This window comes from Microcaecilia unicolor, chromosome 2 (genome assembly GCF_901765095.1).
Source record: "Microcaecilia unicolor chromosome 2, aMicUni1.1, whole genome shotgun sequence".
In the NCBI taxonomy this organism is placed as follows: domain Eukaryota; kingdom Metazoa; phylum Chordata; class Amphibia; order Gymnophiona; family Siphonopidae; genus Microcaecilia; species Microcaecilia unicolor.
Window position 1 is genome coordinate 158,422,620 of NC_044032.1, and position 16,216 is coordinate 158,438,835.

Genomic DNA, 16,216 nt, shown 5'->3' on the forward strand with positions numbered 1-16,216 from the left:
GGTTGATGCATGTACTGCTAGCCAATATATTTTGCTGTACTGCACACCAGAAGCAAATGAGGTGGATTTGCTATACCATAGTATACAATTTTTAAAAAGGGATCTTGACACATGATTACCACATGAAGATTTTTGCAAGGTCTGGGGCAGTATTGAGAGGAGTATGTATGTACTTGCACCCTCTTTTACCCCCCCCCCCCAACCCGTCTATCCTGTCCTGGATACCTACCATTGCCCCCCCCCCCCCCCCCAAGTGGTCTAGTATTCCTTCTCCCTCTGATGACCCAACGTTCCTCCCTACCCATAGTTCTGAATATTTCCCTGGTAGTCTAGTAGCTCCCTCCCTCCCCTCCCTCCCCCCCCCAAAAAAAAAACATTTTCTGAGGTAGTCTAGTGGCCCTTCCCATATCCTCCTTGCCCAGCTCCCAGTTCCCATATAAGGAAGCACTTGGGTTGTGGACCTGGGCCTCCGAGAATGGGATGTTGCTTGGAGCCACTTACTAGCTGGGGAAATGCAACAATCTGGCAGACAAGCTGAGCAAAGTGATGCAACCCTGCAAGTGGTCCCTCAGTATGGGCATAACCTGAGACATCCAAGAGCATGGTACTCACTTGGTGGATCTCTTTGCCACTCATCTCAACAACAAGGTTCCTCAGTACTGTACCAGACTAGGATCACACAATAGACTAGCCTTGGATTCCTTCCTCCTTCGTTGGAGAACAGGTTTTCTGTATGCTTATCCTCCTATCCCTCTCATAACAAGGACTTGTTTAAACTCAAGCAGGGCAAAGGGACCATGATCTTCATCAGTCCCTATTAGCCAAGGCAGATATGGTTCCCTCTACTTCTGTGTTTGAAGAGTTAGGTGTAATAGATGTTTGGAGAGACCTACACCTGGGATCTACAGAATATAATTTTCTTCCCTTTTCATAACACATTTAATCATCTCGACTAATTCTTGTGTACCTTTTATGTGAATGCTGTTTGGCGGATAGTGATATTGCATCCTGTTCTTTATCAGGTCACCACCCTGTAGCCTTGAGGCTATGGACAGTGCTGGGCAAAGAACAAAATTATTGAACACATAGATGGTTTAATGGGACAAAGTCAGCATTGACTCAGCCAAGGGAAATCTTGCCTCACTAAGTTGCAACATTTAATTTTTATTTTTTTTTAAAGGTGGGGATAAAAGGTGAGCCAGTTGGTGTAGTCTGTCTAGATTTTCAGAAAGCATTTTTGAAAAAAGTGCCTCATAAAAAAACTCCTGAGAAAATAAAAAGCCATGGTATAGGAGGCAATGTTATTGAACTGGTTAAAAGATAGAGACGAGTTAGGTGGCCAGTTCTCTCAACGGAGGAATGTGAATAGGGGGACACATGATGAAATTGCATGGAAATATTTTTTCACTCAAATAGTTTAAGCTCTGGAACTTGCTGCTAGAGGATGTGATAACAGCGTTAGCGTATCTGGGTTTCAAAAAGGTTTGGACAAGTTTCTGGAGGAGAAGTCCATAGTCTGTTATTGAGATAGACTTGGGGGAAGCTACTGCATCCCCCAGGATTGGTAGTATGGAATGTTGCTACTAATTGGGTTTCTGCTAGGTGCTTGTGACCTGGATTGGTCACTGTTGGAAACAGGATACTGGGTTAGATGGACCATTGGTCTGACCCAGTATGGCTATTCTTATGTTCTTAGAGGAGTGCCACTGGGATCTATATTAGGATCAATGCTTTTTTACATATTTACAAATAACTTGGTAATGGAAATGACAATTGAGATGATTTTAAACTTGCAGATGACAAAGTTAAATTGCATATGTATGAGAAATTAGAAGAATGGGCATCGAAATGGCAGATGAAATTTAATATGGGCAAGTGCATAGTGATGCACATGGGGAAAATATAACCCAAATCACAGCTACGTGATTCTAGGTTAATATTAGGAGTTGCTGTCCAAGAAAAGGATCTAGGTGTTGTAGTGAACAATGCATTGAAATCTTGTGCTCACTGTGCAACAGCCAAAAAAGCAGACAGAATGGTAAGAATTATTAGGAAAGAAATTAAAAGTAAAACCCAAGAACATTATAATGGTATATATCCCTTAATGGTTTGACCTCGCTTTGAGGATCGTGCAATTCTGGTCACCAGATCTCAAAAATAGATATAGCAGAATCATAAAAGGTACAAAGTAAAATGATCAAACTGTTTAAAGGAATGGAATGCCTTTCATATGAGGAAAGGCTGAGAAGAGATGGCTGAGGGGGTATGTGAGACTCTGAGAGTTGGTTGGGCATGGCCAGAGGAAATAATACAGCCGGACCAAAAGTTAGAATGCAAGAATAAGTATTTATTCCCTATCATCAAGCCGATCAATCCATAGACTGGTGGGTTGTGTCCATCTACCAGCAGGTGGACATAGAGAGCAATCTTTTGCCTCCCTATATGTGGTCATGTGCTACCGGAAATTCCTCAGTATGTTCTCTATCTCAGCAGGTGTGTGGTCACACAGCAGCAGCTCTGGCTAGGTCTCCAAGCCTAATTGTTTAGGTTTTGTTGAGTACCTGGGGTTGAGGGCTCTTCGTGAGCAAGTGCAAACCTGGTGGTGCCAGGTTCCTCCTTTTCTCCCCCCTCCCGCTGGCTCCGTTAAACAAAAAAACAAAAAATTTTTTAACGTTCAAAAAGGATGTCCATTTGCAGCTGCTCACTGGAACAAGTCGTCGCTGCTCGGAGCAAGAAGCAGGTAATTTTTACCTTTTACTAGCGGGCAGGGGGTTCCCCGAACGGTCTCCACATGGCTATGGCCGCGGATGGCAAAGGTGCGAAAAGACGCTCCCCGTAACGCGTTCGCGCGCCTAGCGGGGAAGCGGGGGGATTGAAGGTAGAGTCGCCCTTTTTGGGTGCCCTTTCAGAACCGGGATAGTTCACCGGTTTTTCCCCCGGCGCGGCGGCCTTTCCCGCCTTAGGCGCCCATCCCCCGCTGGCTGCCCTCCCGGTCATGACCGGCCAAGCGACTCGGTCGGCTTCTTCTTGGGCCGCCCTCGAGATGGGAGACGTTAACACCTTGGTCACCCTTGAATCGGGCGACAGTAAGAAGTCGGCGAAATTAAAACGCCCTTCTTCCCGCGCGACTCCTTCTTGGAGTTTTGTGCCGGATGCCATTTTGGACGCGCAACACGCCTCTCCCCCGCTACTGGGAGCGCAGTTGGAGGGCGCCTCTAGGGCTGCGGCACAGGCTGCGGAAATGCACAGACTGGGGGGTTTCTCCCCTGAGTTCATTTTGCTGCTCCATCAGGCCTTTCTTATGCAGAACACTGCCCCTGCCCACCTCTCTGATCGGGGTGATGAGGCCTCTATGCTTAAGCGCCCTCGGGTGGATCTTCCACCCTCGGGGGACTTGGTCTCCTCTGAAGTGGATGACGGCAGCGTGTCTGAGTTCTCCCAGAGATCCTTAGCGGAATCGATGGAAGAGACTGATCCTCGCTCGGATGGAGCGGACGACCCCTCTGCAGCGAGCCTTTTTCGCTCAGAGGATTTGCCCAACCTGCTTGTGCAGGCCATGAGCATTTTGAAGATTGCCTTTCCGGAGGAAGGCTCTCTCTCAGCCTCTACTGGCTCTGCCATTATGCTGGGAAAGAAGCGCCCGCCTAGAACCTTCCACGTTCATGAAGCCATGCAGACCTTAATTTCAGCGCAATGGGATGCCCCTGAGGCGAGCCTGAAAGTAGCCAGGGTTATGTCCCGCCTGTACCCCTTTCCTGAGGGGGAGCGGGAAGCCTTTGTCTGGCCCACGGTAGATTCCTTAATCACTGCCGTGACTAAGAAAACGGCGCTGCCGGTGGAAGGTGGCACTGCCCTGAAGGACGCCCAAGACAGGAGAATGGAGGCGGCCTTAAAGTCGTCTTTTGAGGCGGCCGCTCTTAGTTTGCAACCCTCGGTTTGCGGTTCCTACTTGGCTAGGGCGTGCCTGACTGTCTTGCAGCGGGCTTCCCCCTCGGACCCTTCCTGGAGGGCGGAATGGTCGACCCTGGAGTCGGGTCTGGCCTACTTGGCAGACTTGCTGTATGATGTTTTTTGAGAGCCTCGGCCAAGGGCATGGCTCAGACAGTCTCTGCACGGTGGTGGCTCTGGCTGAAGCACTGGTCTGCTGACCATGCCTCTAAATCTCGCCTAGCCAAGTTGCCTTTTAAAGGCAAGCTGCTCTTTGGGGACGAGCTGGACAAGATCGTGACGGAGCTCGGCACGTCCAAGGGCAAGAGGTTGCCAGAGGTCAGGACTCGGGCCGGCACTGCCCGTGCTGGTTCCTCTAAGGGCTGATTCCAGGAAGCCCGTCGGTATAGCCCGGGCAAGTCAGCCTCCTCTGCCTCCGCTTCCTTCAAGCGGAAATTCTCCCCCAAGCAGCATTCCTTTCGAAGGGACCGCCGTCCCGGAGGTTCGTCCTCCGGCGCGCCCCCAGGGTCGCGTACCCAATGACGGGGACCTGGTCCATGGCCCAGTGCAGATAGGAAGAAGGTTGTCCTCGTTTCTGGGCGAGTGGACCAGGGTAACCTTAGATGCTTGGGTTCTGGAAGTCATCAGAGACGGCTACAAGCTAGAGTTCTGCCGACTCCTAAGAGACGGGTTTGTAAACTCTCCTTTCAAGTCTCAGGTCAAAGCAGCTGCCGTGCGGCAGACTTTGAGCAACCTGATCCGCCTGGGTGCGGGGGTCCTGGTGCCAGTAGATCAGCTTGGCAAGGGACGCTACTCCATTTACTTTGTGGTGCCAAAGAAAGGAGGGTCTGTTCGGCCTATTCTCGACCTCAAGGGAGTCAATCAGGCCTTCAAAGTTCGGCACTTCCGGATGGAGACCCTCCGCTCCGTAATAGCTGCTGTGAAAAAGGGAGAATTCCTGGCCTCCCTGGACATCAAGGAAGCTTACCTACATATTCCCATCTGGCCGCCTCATCAGCACTTTCTGCACTTTGCAGTGCTGGGTCGACACTTCCAGTTCAGAGCCCTCCCGTTCGGGTTGGCTACGGCTCCGCGGACCTTCTCCAAAGTAATGGTGGTCATCGCGGCCTTCCTCCGCAAGGAGGGAGTGCAAGTCCATCCCTATCTGGACGACTGGCTGATCCGAGCCTCTTCCTATGCGGAGTGCGGGAGAGCTAAAGACAGGGTCATTGCTCTTCTGAGCGCCCTGGGATGGATCATCAACTGGGAGAAAAGCCAGCTGCGCCCGACTCAGTCCCTGGAGTATCTGGGAGTTCGATTCGACATCCAAGTGGGCAGAGTGTTCCTGCCAGACAACCGGAGCGTCAAGCTTCAGACCCAGGTGGGCCAGTTCCTAGCCTCCTCTACTCTTCGAGCTTGGGACTATGTGCAGCTGTTGGGCTCCATGACGGCCACGATGGAGGTAGTGCCCTGGGCCAGGGCTCATATGAGACCACTACAGCACTCTCTTCTGCGGCAGTGGACTCCAGTCTCGGAGGATTACGCCGTACGCCTTCCTTTGGATCCAGCGGTGCGAAAGACGCTGAGCTGGTGGCTGAGGCCTGGCAAGCTGTCCGCAGGGATGCCTCTTACGACCCCGGAGTGGGTTGTCGTCACGACGGATGCCTGCCTGACGGGCTGGGGAGCCCTCTGCCTGGGACGGACAGCGCAGGGGCTCGTCTCCTGCAGAGACAAAATGGTCCATCAACCTCCTGGAGCTACGAGCCATTCGGTTGGCGCTTCTAGAGTTTCTCCTGGTACTGGTGCTGAGGCCTGTACGGGTCCTGTCGGACAATGCCACGGCTGTGGCCTATGTCAATCGCCAGGGAGGCACCAGGAGCGCCCCCCTAGCCAAGGAGACCATGAAGCTATGCCTGTGGGCGGAAGCGAATCTGGAACAGCTGTCGGCGGCCCACATTGCGGGAGTCATGAATGTCAAGGCGGACTTTCTCAGTCGCCATACCTTGGATCCCGGAGAGTGGCAACTGTCTGCTCGGGCGTTCTTGGACATCACGAAACGCTGGGGCCGGCCGAGCCTGGATCTGATGGCGTCCTCGGCCAATTGCCAAGTGCCGCATTTTTTCAGCAGAGGATGGGACCCTCGATCTCGGGGAGTCGATGCTCTTCTCCAGCAGTGGCCGGCACAGGAGCTTCTCTACGTGTTCCCGCCCTGGCCCATGATGGGCAGGGTGCTAGGCCGGGTGGCAAAGCATCCGGGTCGGGTGATCCTGGTGGGTCCGGATTGGCCCAGACGTCCCTGGTATGTGGACTTAGTCAGACTCTCGGTGGACGGCCCTCTGCGGCTGCCAGCGGAGCGGGGCCTCTTACATCAGGGTCCCGTGGTGATGGAGGATCCCTCCCCCTTTGGTCTTACGGCCTGGCTCTTGAGCAGAAGCGGCTGAAGAAGAAGGGCTTCTCAGACAAGGTCATCGCCACTATGCTGAGAGTGAGGAAGCGCTCTACTTCCACCACTTACGCCAGGGTTTGGCGTACCTTTGCATTGTGGTGCGAATCAGGCTCTCTATCACCCTTCACTGCTCCAATATCTTCAGTGTTGGCGTTTCTGCAAGAGGGGCTGGAGAAAGGCCTGTCGCTCAGTTCGCTGAAAGTCCAGGTGGCGGCGCTAGCTTGCTTCAGGGGTCGTCTGAAGGGGGCTTCCCTGGCTTCACAGCCGGATGTGGTACGCTTTCTCAAAGGAGTTAATCACCTGCGCCCCCCCTCGGCACTCGATAGTGCCTACATGGAATCTCAATCTGGTGCTACAGACCTTGCAGAAGCCGCCCTTTGAGCCCTTGCCAAGGGCATCGCTGAAGGACCTGCCGTTGAAAGCAGTCTTCCTGGTGGCTATCACATCAGCCAGAAGAGTTTCCGAGCTCCAGGCGCTCTCGTGTAGAGAACCGTTCCTGCAATTCACAGAGGCAGGAGTATCGATTCGCCCAGTGCCTTCCGTCCTGCCCAAGATTGTTTCTCGATTCCATGTGAATCAGCAGCTTTACCTACCCTATTTTCTTAGGGAGGACTACCCAGAGGAGTACCCTGCGCTCAAATACCTGGATGTTAGACGGGTCATCATCAGATACTTGGAAGTGACCAATGATTTCCGGAAGTCGGATCATCTGTTAGTGCTGTTCACAGGCCCTCGTAAGGATCTGCATGCATCTAAGCCTACGGTGGCACATTGGGTGAAGGAGACGATCGCGTCAGCTTATGTGGCGGCAGGGAAGATTTCGCCTATTCAGCTGAAGGCACACTCTACTAGAGCTCAAGCAGCCTTGATGGCGGAGTCCAGATCTGTCCCCTTGGAAGAGATTTGCAGAGCGGCTACTTGGTCGTCGGCTCATACCTTCTCACGACACTACCGCTTGGATGTGGCTGCTCGGACCGAGGCCCAGTTTGGGGCTTCGGTTTTGCGTTCAGGGATTTCCATGTCCCGCCCTGGGTGAGTACTGTTTCGGTACATCCCACCAGTCTATGGATTGATCGGCTTGATGATAGGGAAGGTAAAACTGTGTATCATACCTGATAATTTTCTTTCCCTTAATCATAGCCGATCAATCCATAGCCCCTCCCAGATATCTGTATTGTTGGTGTTCTGGTTATATTTCAGGTTCAAGTTCAGTCTTCATTTCCTGTTCACGAGGACTTCGTGTTCAAGTTCTTCCAATTGAAGTCTCTTCGAGTTGAGAGCTGCTGCTTCCACTCCCCCCGTTTTGGCGGTGGCTGGATTGATAATCAAATTATGCCGGCGCTCCCTCCCGCTTCGTGTGGCTGTAGGGTAGCTTTGTATCCCTCCCGCTTCGGCGGTGTTAGGGTAAGCTAGCTCCTCCCGCGGTTGCGGTAGCAGGATAAGCCAGTTCCCCCCGCGTCGGCGGGTGTGGTTTCCCGCCCACCCTCCCGGCGGTGGTGCGCTGGAATATTTCCCCTCCCCCGCTTCGGCGGTGGTGAGCTGGGCAGAGTGTCCCTTTGTGGTGTAATTCTCCAAGTGCTGAGTCCTGCGGCTGGATATCGACATACTGAGGAATTTCCGGTAGCACATGACCACATATAGGGAGGCAAAAGATTGCTCTCTATCTCCACCTGCTGGTAGATGGACACAACCCACCAGTCTATGGATTGATCGGCTATGATTAAGGGAAAGAAAATTATCAGGTATGATACATAATTTTACCTTCACAAGAACAGAAATTCCCAGGCCTGTTTCATCACAGAGCCAAGTAGTAGTAGTGAGGATAAACCTCTGCGGTTCAAGAACTCAGTTATTAGTATTTATTGTCATGTACTCTTGGGCCTGTTGCTTCACAGAACCCGAGGCATAGAATGGGGAAAATCTCGGCATTTTCAGCAAACAGCAATAAGCCAGCCTCTGGTGGCAGGCTGAAACATAGTCCGCGGCTGCGGAGTTGCCATGCCCCAAACACAGCCTTTCAGTTCTACTCTACGTATTAGTCTGGCTCCGGCCAGACCGCCAACAAACTTGCTGAGTTCAAATGGTTAGAAACAAAGGCTTACAGTGGGGGAAATAAGTATTTGATCCCTTGCTGATTTTGTAAGTTTGCCCACTGACAAAGACATGAGCAGCCCATAATTGAAGGGTAGGTTATTGGTAACAGTGAGAGATAGCACATCACAAATTAAATCCGGAAAATCACATTGTGGAAAGTATATGAATTTATTTGCATTCTGCAGAGGGAAATAAGTATTTGATCCCTCTGGCAAACAAGACCTAATACTTGGTGGCAAAACCCTTGTTGGCAAGCACAGCGGTCAGACGTCTTCTGTAGTTGATGATGAGGTTTGCACACATGTCAGGAGGAATTTTGGTCCACTCCTCTTTGCAGATCATCTCTAAATCATTAAGAGTTCTGGGCTGTCGCTTGGCAACTCGCAGCTTCAGCTCCCTCCATAAGTTTTCAATGGGATTAAGGTCTGGTGACTGGCTAGGCCACTCCATGACCCTAATGTGCTTCTTCCTGAGCCACTCCTTTGTTGCCTTGGCTGTATGTTTTGGGTCATTGTCGTGCTGGAAGACCCAGCCACGACCCATTTTTAAGGCCCTGGCGGAGGGAAGGAGGTTGTCACTCAGAATTGTACGGTACATGGCCCCATCCATTCTCCCATTGATGCGGTGAAGTAGTCCTGTGCCCTTAGCAGAGAAACACCCCCAAAACATAACATTTCCACCTCCATGCTTGACAGTGGGGACGGTGTTCTTTGGGTCATAGGCAGCATTTCTCTTCCTCCAAACACGGCGAGTTGAGTTCATGCCAAAGAGCTCAATTTTTGTCTCATCTGACCACAGCACCTTCTCCCAATCACTCTCGGCATCATCCAGGTGTTCACTGGCAAACTTCAGACGGGCCGTCACATGTGCCTTCCGGAGCAGGGGGACCTTGCGGGCACTGCAGGATTGCAATCCGTTATGTCGTAATGTGTTACCAATGGTTTTCGTGGTGACAGTGGTCCCAGCTGCCTTGAGATCATTGACAAGTTCCCCCCTTGTAGTTGTAGGCTGATTTCTAACCTTCCTCATGATCAAGGATACCCCACGAGGTGAGATTTTGCGTGGAGCCCCAGATCTTTGTCGATTGACAGTCATTTTGTACTTCTTCCATTTTCTTACTATGGCACCAACAGTTGTCTCCTTCTCGCCCAGCGTCTTACTGATGGTTTTGTAGCCCATTCCAGCCTTGTGCAGGTGTATGATCTTGTCCCTGCCATCCTTAGACAGCTCCTTGCTCTTGGCCATTTTGTAGAGGTTAGAGTCTGACTGATTCACTGAGTCTGTGGACAGGTGTCTTTCATACAGGTGACCATTGCCGACAGCTGTCTGTCATGCAGGTAACGAGTTGATTTGGAGCATCTACCTGGTCTGTAGGGGCCAGATCTCTTACTGGTTGGTGGGGGATCAAATACTTATTTCCCTCTGCAGAATGCAAATAAATTCATATACTTTCCACAATGTGATTTTCCGGATTTAATTTGTGATGTGCTATCTCTCACTGTTACCAATAACCTACCCTTCAATTATGGGCTGCTCATGTCTTTGTCAGTGGGCAAACTTACAAAATCAGCAAGGGATCAAATACTTATTTCCCCCACTGTACCTCAGCCTGCTCACAACGTTCAGATGTATTCAGTCAGGACATATATGCTGGGGCTTCTTCTCTTCCTCCCCTGGGGCCTCTCTCTTTAAACTCCCCTTTAAACTCCCTGGTCTCAGCTCCTTACTGGCTCACTTCCTCCCATGGCGGGACCTGTGCTCTTAAGGTGGCCCTGGTTAGTTATAGAATGACCTTTTTAAGGTGGCCTGGCTATTGGAGGGACTTTCCTTAAGGGAGAGGGACAATGTTCTGTAGACCCCGTCGCAGGGAGATACGATAGAAGCCTACAAAATCCTGAGTGGGAATGGATAAATGCAAATCGATTTTTACTTTTGAAAAAAGTACAAAGACTAGGGGACATGCCATGAAGTTACATAGTAATATTTTTAAAACAAATAAGAGAAAACATTTTTTTACTCAAGAAATAATTAAGCCTTAGAACTCATTACCTGAGGATATGGTAAAAGCAGCTCATGTAGCTGATTTTTAAAAAGGTGTGGTAAGTTCTTGGAGGTAAATTTCATACATTATTCTCCAATGACAAGCAGGACTACAGTTATCACAGATAAGTGACGTCCCCAACGGAGCCCTGGTGCAGGCGCTGCTCAGTGTTCATGTCTCCTTAAGAAACCTTTGGTAGGCTTGTACCGCTCATGTGTGATTGCCTTCCTGCCAGCCTGAGTCACAAGGGACCCTCAGTCCTTTTTTGCTCTGTGGAGCTGACACTTGTTTTCTCGTAGTGAGTTCTAACTCTATTTTTGGCTCTCTTTGAACTGTTTTTCTGATTTCTTGGTCACCCTTGAGTATTTCGGAGGATTTTGTTTTTTTCCCTTTTCCCCTTTCCTTCCCCATATTCTCTGTACAATTTTTGGCACTTCGATTTTCTTTATTTTTTTCATTCTCCATAGCCATTTTGGGCCTGGACTCTGGACCGAGTTTCTGTTCAGTTTTTGTGAGGGAGATTTTTTTTTTCTTTCTCCATCATTGAGCTGTTTGATTTCAGTGCAGCGTTATTCTTAATGATTTTGCCAGTGGGTTTAAGAAATACACATGATGCACTAGGATCATGACTGTGGCTAACCCACATGGCATGTGCCTGAAGTGCTTGGGGTGCGATTATGATGCTCTTAAAATGTCCTCTTTGTGCTCAAATACAGAAGAGAACCCAGAAGTTGAAAGAGGTAATGTGTGAAATACTCTTTGGCACCTAAAAGTCAGATCCCTCGACAATCCTGTTTCCGTTAGGTCCCAAGGATCAGTCCAGACAAATGGTTTGTGACCATCTGCCAGCAGGTGGAAATAAAGAACTCTGAGTTGTGCCTCTTAAGCTTCTGTGCTTATCAACCAAGCCAGTATACTCTATCTCCAGCAGGCGGTAGGTATAGCAGCTCCTGTGCGCTGTGGTGATTTCTGTGTGGCCTCATGTTCTGCTTTCAGGTCTAGTTGAGTTTAGGGTTGAGAATATCCTATTCCTCAGGTGTAAACCTAGTGAGCTAGGTCCCTCCCTGCTCACCCGTTGCCACTTTCTGCCTCTTTATCTCAGTCTTCCCTTCTCTTTTTCTCCTGGCTGTATCTTAAAAAAAAGCGGCCACTGTGCTTCTTTTTAAGAGCACTTGTGCTGTGGGAAGATTGTGGAGCTTCAGTGCCTTGGAAATTTGGAGGTCAAGAGACTGCCCTGCCGTTTTTGCCTGAATTTGTTCTTTTATTACAGCAGGCCTTTTTATTAAAGTCAGCTCAAGGTGCCTCTCCTTCCCCTCACGCTGCTTTTGAGGAGCAGCTTCATAAGAAATGAAAACTTTGTTTCACAGGATTTGGAGAATGTTCCTACTTGGGACTCAGAGGAGGTTTTATCTGTTTATTCTGACTATATCCTAGTTCTGCTGATGGCCTTACTTGGACCTTTCAGAGGCAGACGGGTGATGATCCTATTGTAGGTAGGCTGTTTTTGAGAGCGGAGTTGCCTCTGTTGATCACAAAGTCAAAATCAATGGAGGTTTTAAACATTTCTTCTGCTTCTCAGGCCTCTGGTTCTGCTCCATCTATTATATCAGATACTAAGAGACCTCCTGTATCTTTCCATATTAATGAGGCTATGCAGGAACTTATTGCAGCTCAGTGAGAGACACCTGATTCTAATCTCCAGGTGGCTCTTGCTATCTCCAAATTATATCCCCTTCTGCCATCTGATTTAGAGCAGTTTGCTCTGCCTAAGGTGGATGCCCTTATTACAGAGGTTACTAAACATACCACTATCCCTATTGAAGCAGCACTGCATTAAAGGATATGTATGACTACAAACTTAAGGCTTCCTTGAAGCTTGCCTTTCAACTAGCTGTGTTAAATTCTCAAGCAGCAATTTCTTATTCTTGTAGCCAGGGCTTCTTTATCGTGGATTCAACAATTGTCCATGTTGGACTTGCCTCCAGACTTTCTCCCTACCCTAGAGGCGGGGTTGTCCTATTTGTCAGAGGCTCTTTATGAAATTCTTCAAGCGTCGGCTAAGGGTATGGCCTTGGACGTTTCAGCGCGATGCTGGCTTTGGTTGAGGTATTGGGCTGCTGATGTGGCATCCAAATCTCGCCTGTTGAAGTTGCTTTTTCAGGGGAAACTACTTTTTGGTGCGGATTTGAAGAAGACTGTTAAAGACCTGGGGGATTCCAAGGTCCAGTGGCTACCTGAGGACAAGCCTAAGCCTCATCTTGTTTTTGAGACACGCAGAGGTATAGACCAGGGAAGGCTAGTGCTTTCCTCAGACTGTCTTCCTTTCAAGGAGGCAAGCAGCCCTTTGCCTCTTCCTCAAGAACCTCTCCCTATTCGCAGCCCTCGTAATGACAGGGTTGAGGTTCACTCCTTCTACGTACACATAGGTGGGTGTCTTTTTCCTGCTTTCACAAGGAATGGACCACCATTACTTCAGACCAATGGGTCCTCAATATCATTCTCCACGGCTACAAGCTAGAATTTTCAAAGCCACTCTCAAATCTTTTCATGCTGTTCCCTTATGGCAGTTCTGCAGAGTTGGGCAATGCATTTCAGATGGAGTCTCTTCATTCTGTCATAGCCTCAGTCTAGCCATGCGAGTTTCTCACTTCATTGAACCTCAAGGAGGCCTATTTTCTTATCCCAATTTGACCTCATAGGAAACTTCTCCAGTTTGTGATCCTTGGAGATCATTTTCAATTCATGGCCATGCCTTTTAGCCTCACCACTGCACCTTGCACATTTTCAAAAGTTATGGTGGTGGTGGCATCCTTTCTTCGCTGGCAAGGAATCCAGGTACATTCTTACCTGGATGATTGGCTAATTCGGGCGCCTTCTTCGGGTGCTTTGCAGTACACAGACAGTCCTGTCTCTTCCCAGGGTGTGAATTTGACTTAGAGGAGGACAGTCAGATTGGGGGGAGGAGGCTGTGTGGGAAGGGGACCTCAGGAGACGGTTTGTTCATGGGGGGGGAGGAGCGGCACCTCATGGTTTATATATGTGGTCTCTCTAAGATGCAGCCCAGAAGCATTTGGCTGCAGATCTGTGGCCCAATGCTCCTGGGGTAGTAAAATAAGTCCAGGTTTTGCTGGGGTTATTTTTCTGACTGTAACATGGATTGTAGTTTTCACCATAAGCTGCATTATAAAAAAATTATACAGTAATGAGGTTTTTGCATGCTTTGCAGCTCATTATTATGTACCACATGGTGACCTAAATAATTCTTCATTGTGGCATCGAAACTTGTGTTACAGCCCTTTAATACATGTTAAGGGGGCAAATAATGCTGTTTACTACTACTACTACTACTACTTGACATTTCTAAAGCGCTACTAGGGTTACGCAGCGCTGTACAGTTTAACATAGAAGGACAGTCCCTGCTCAAAGGAGCTTACAATCTAAAGGACAAATGTACAGTCAGTCAAATAGGGGCAGTCTAGATTTCCTGAAAGGTATAAAGGATAGGTGCCGAAAGCAACATTGAAGAGGTGGGCTTTGAGCAAGGGTTTGAAGATGGGTAGGGAGGGGGCTTGGCGTAAGGGCTCAGGAAGTTTATTCCAAGCATAGGGTGAGGCGAGGCAGAATGAGCGGAGCCTGGAGTTGGCGGTGGTGGAGAAGGGTACTGAGAGGAGGGATTTGTCCTGTGAGCGGAGGTTACGGGCGGGAACGTAAGGGGAAATGAGGGTAGAGAGGTAATGAGGGGCTGCAGACTGAGTGCATTTGTAGGTAAGAAGGAGAAGCTTGAACTGTATGCGGTATCTGATTGGAAGCCAGTGAAGTGACCTGAGAAGAGGGGTGATATGAGTATATCGGTTCAGGCGGAATATAAGACGTGCAGCAGAGTTCTGAACAGATTGAAGGGGGGATAGATGGCTAAGTGGGAGGCCAGTAAGTAGTAGGTTGCAGTAGTCAAGGCGATAGGTAATGAGAGCGTGGACGAGAGTACGGGTGGTGTGCTCAGAGAGGAAAGGGCGAATTTTGCTGATGTTAAAGAGAAAGAAGCGACAGGACTTGGCTATCTGCTGGATATGCGCAGAGAGGGAGGAGTCGAAGATGACTCCGAGGTTGCGGGCAGATGAAACGGGGAGGATGAGGGTGCCATCAACTGAGATAGAGAGTGGAGGAAGAGGAGAAGTGGGTTTTGGTGGAAAGACGATAAGCTCGGTCTTGGACATGTTCAGTTTCAGGTGGCGGTTGGACATCCATGCAGCAATGTCGGATAAGCAGGCCGATACCTTGGCCTGGGTCTCTGCGGTGATGTCTGGTGTGGAGAGATACAGCTGGGTGTCATCTGCATAAAGATGATACTGGAAACCATGAGATGAGATCAGTGAGCCCAGGGAAGAGGTGTAGATTGAAAAAAGAAGGGGTCCAAGGACAGATCCTTGGGGAACTCCAACAGAGAGCGGGATGGGGGTGGAGGAAGATCCATGAGAGTGTACTCTGAAGGTGCGGTGGGAGAGATAGGAGGAGAACCAGGAGAGGACAGAACCCTGGAACCCAAATGAGGACAGTGTGGCAAGAAGTAAATCATGATTGACAGTATCAAAAGCAGCGGATAGATCAAGGAGGATGTTATGTTATGTTTATCACCATAACATAGCTTAATAGCTACCCCCTCCATAATGTAGAAGTAGAATGTTATGCATACAAACATACGCACAACTGACATATCTTGCAAGCAGCTATAGTACCCAAGACCAGAAAAACATTCTGATGAAGTACTTAAAATCTAAATATGAAATTTTTTCTCATCTGACAACAGCAGATGGGTATTAAGATTCATAACAAAATTACTATACAGTGTAGTTCATGAGTAAAAAAGGGAGGCACATGTGCCCATTTATGCTAAAACAGCTATATTTATTTATTGTGTTTTTGTAAACATGTTTTTCTTCAGGTTTTCCATTGGACAAAGCAGTTGCCTATTCAAAACTCAGGAACCCTTTTGTAATTAATGACTTGAACTTGCAGTACCAAATACAAGACAGGTAAGTAGAGTATTATCCCAGGATCAGTTAAGATCTATGGTTTTGCAGTTTCAACATACAGAGATTTTGCTGGATAAAGAGAGATTCCTCACTTGTCATCCACTTCCTTCATAAATGTCTGATTTGAGCATTTATTCCTTTCTGCGATAATAATGCAGATCTTAATTTATGCAATGAGTCCATGAAGAATACATAGGAAGTGTCAAATCACTAAAAGTGCTAGGTTTTCTCCTTGAAAATTGCTGAGTCGGTTGCTGTGCTGCCCTTTCATCCATATCCACCTGGTAGTGCCCAGGAACATTGCTAGCTTTGCTGCTTTTGCCTCTGCTATTTGTGAGCTGGATAAATGAGCTACACAGGCTGCATAGTAGTCTATGGGCTATAGTTTGGGAGCCTTAACCCTAGATTTAACCTCCCCCCCCCCCCAACTTCTTTTAACCTTTGCCACCTAGTTCTGCTTTTTGCGTGCACTCTTTCATTTGAAGGCTATTAGTCATTGGCCACCTTTCTGTGAAAAGTTTCTTTTATGTTGTTTTTCAGTGTTCCTTTCCTGATTATGACCTACACCTCGTGTTCTGGAAACTTCCCAAATGCTTACAGTTTTTGTATTTTTAATGTTTCTGATAGATTATTCCTCTCTCCTATAGTGTGCATATTAGTTAAATATTGCCTCGAAAA

The 16,216-nt window shown here is 48.7% G+C and overlaps 1 protein-coding gene across 8 annotated transcripts in view; it reads left to right on the forward strand.

Moving 5' to 3' along the window:
• The window catches only part of PPIP5K2 (diphosphoinositol pentakisphosphate kinase 2), a 397,208-nt gene that overhangs the window by 38,113 nt on the left and 342,879 nt on the right, over window positions 1-16,216 (forward strand). For all 8 annotated transcript variants that reach the window (XM_030193432.1, XM_030193434.1, XM_030193437.1 and 5 more), the window contains one exon: window positions 15,448-15,538. In XM_030193432.1, the coding sequence (XP_030049292.1) occupies window positions 15,448-15,538 (91 nt within the window). The remainder of the gene's footprint in view (window positions 1-15,447; window positions 15,539-16,216) is intronic.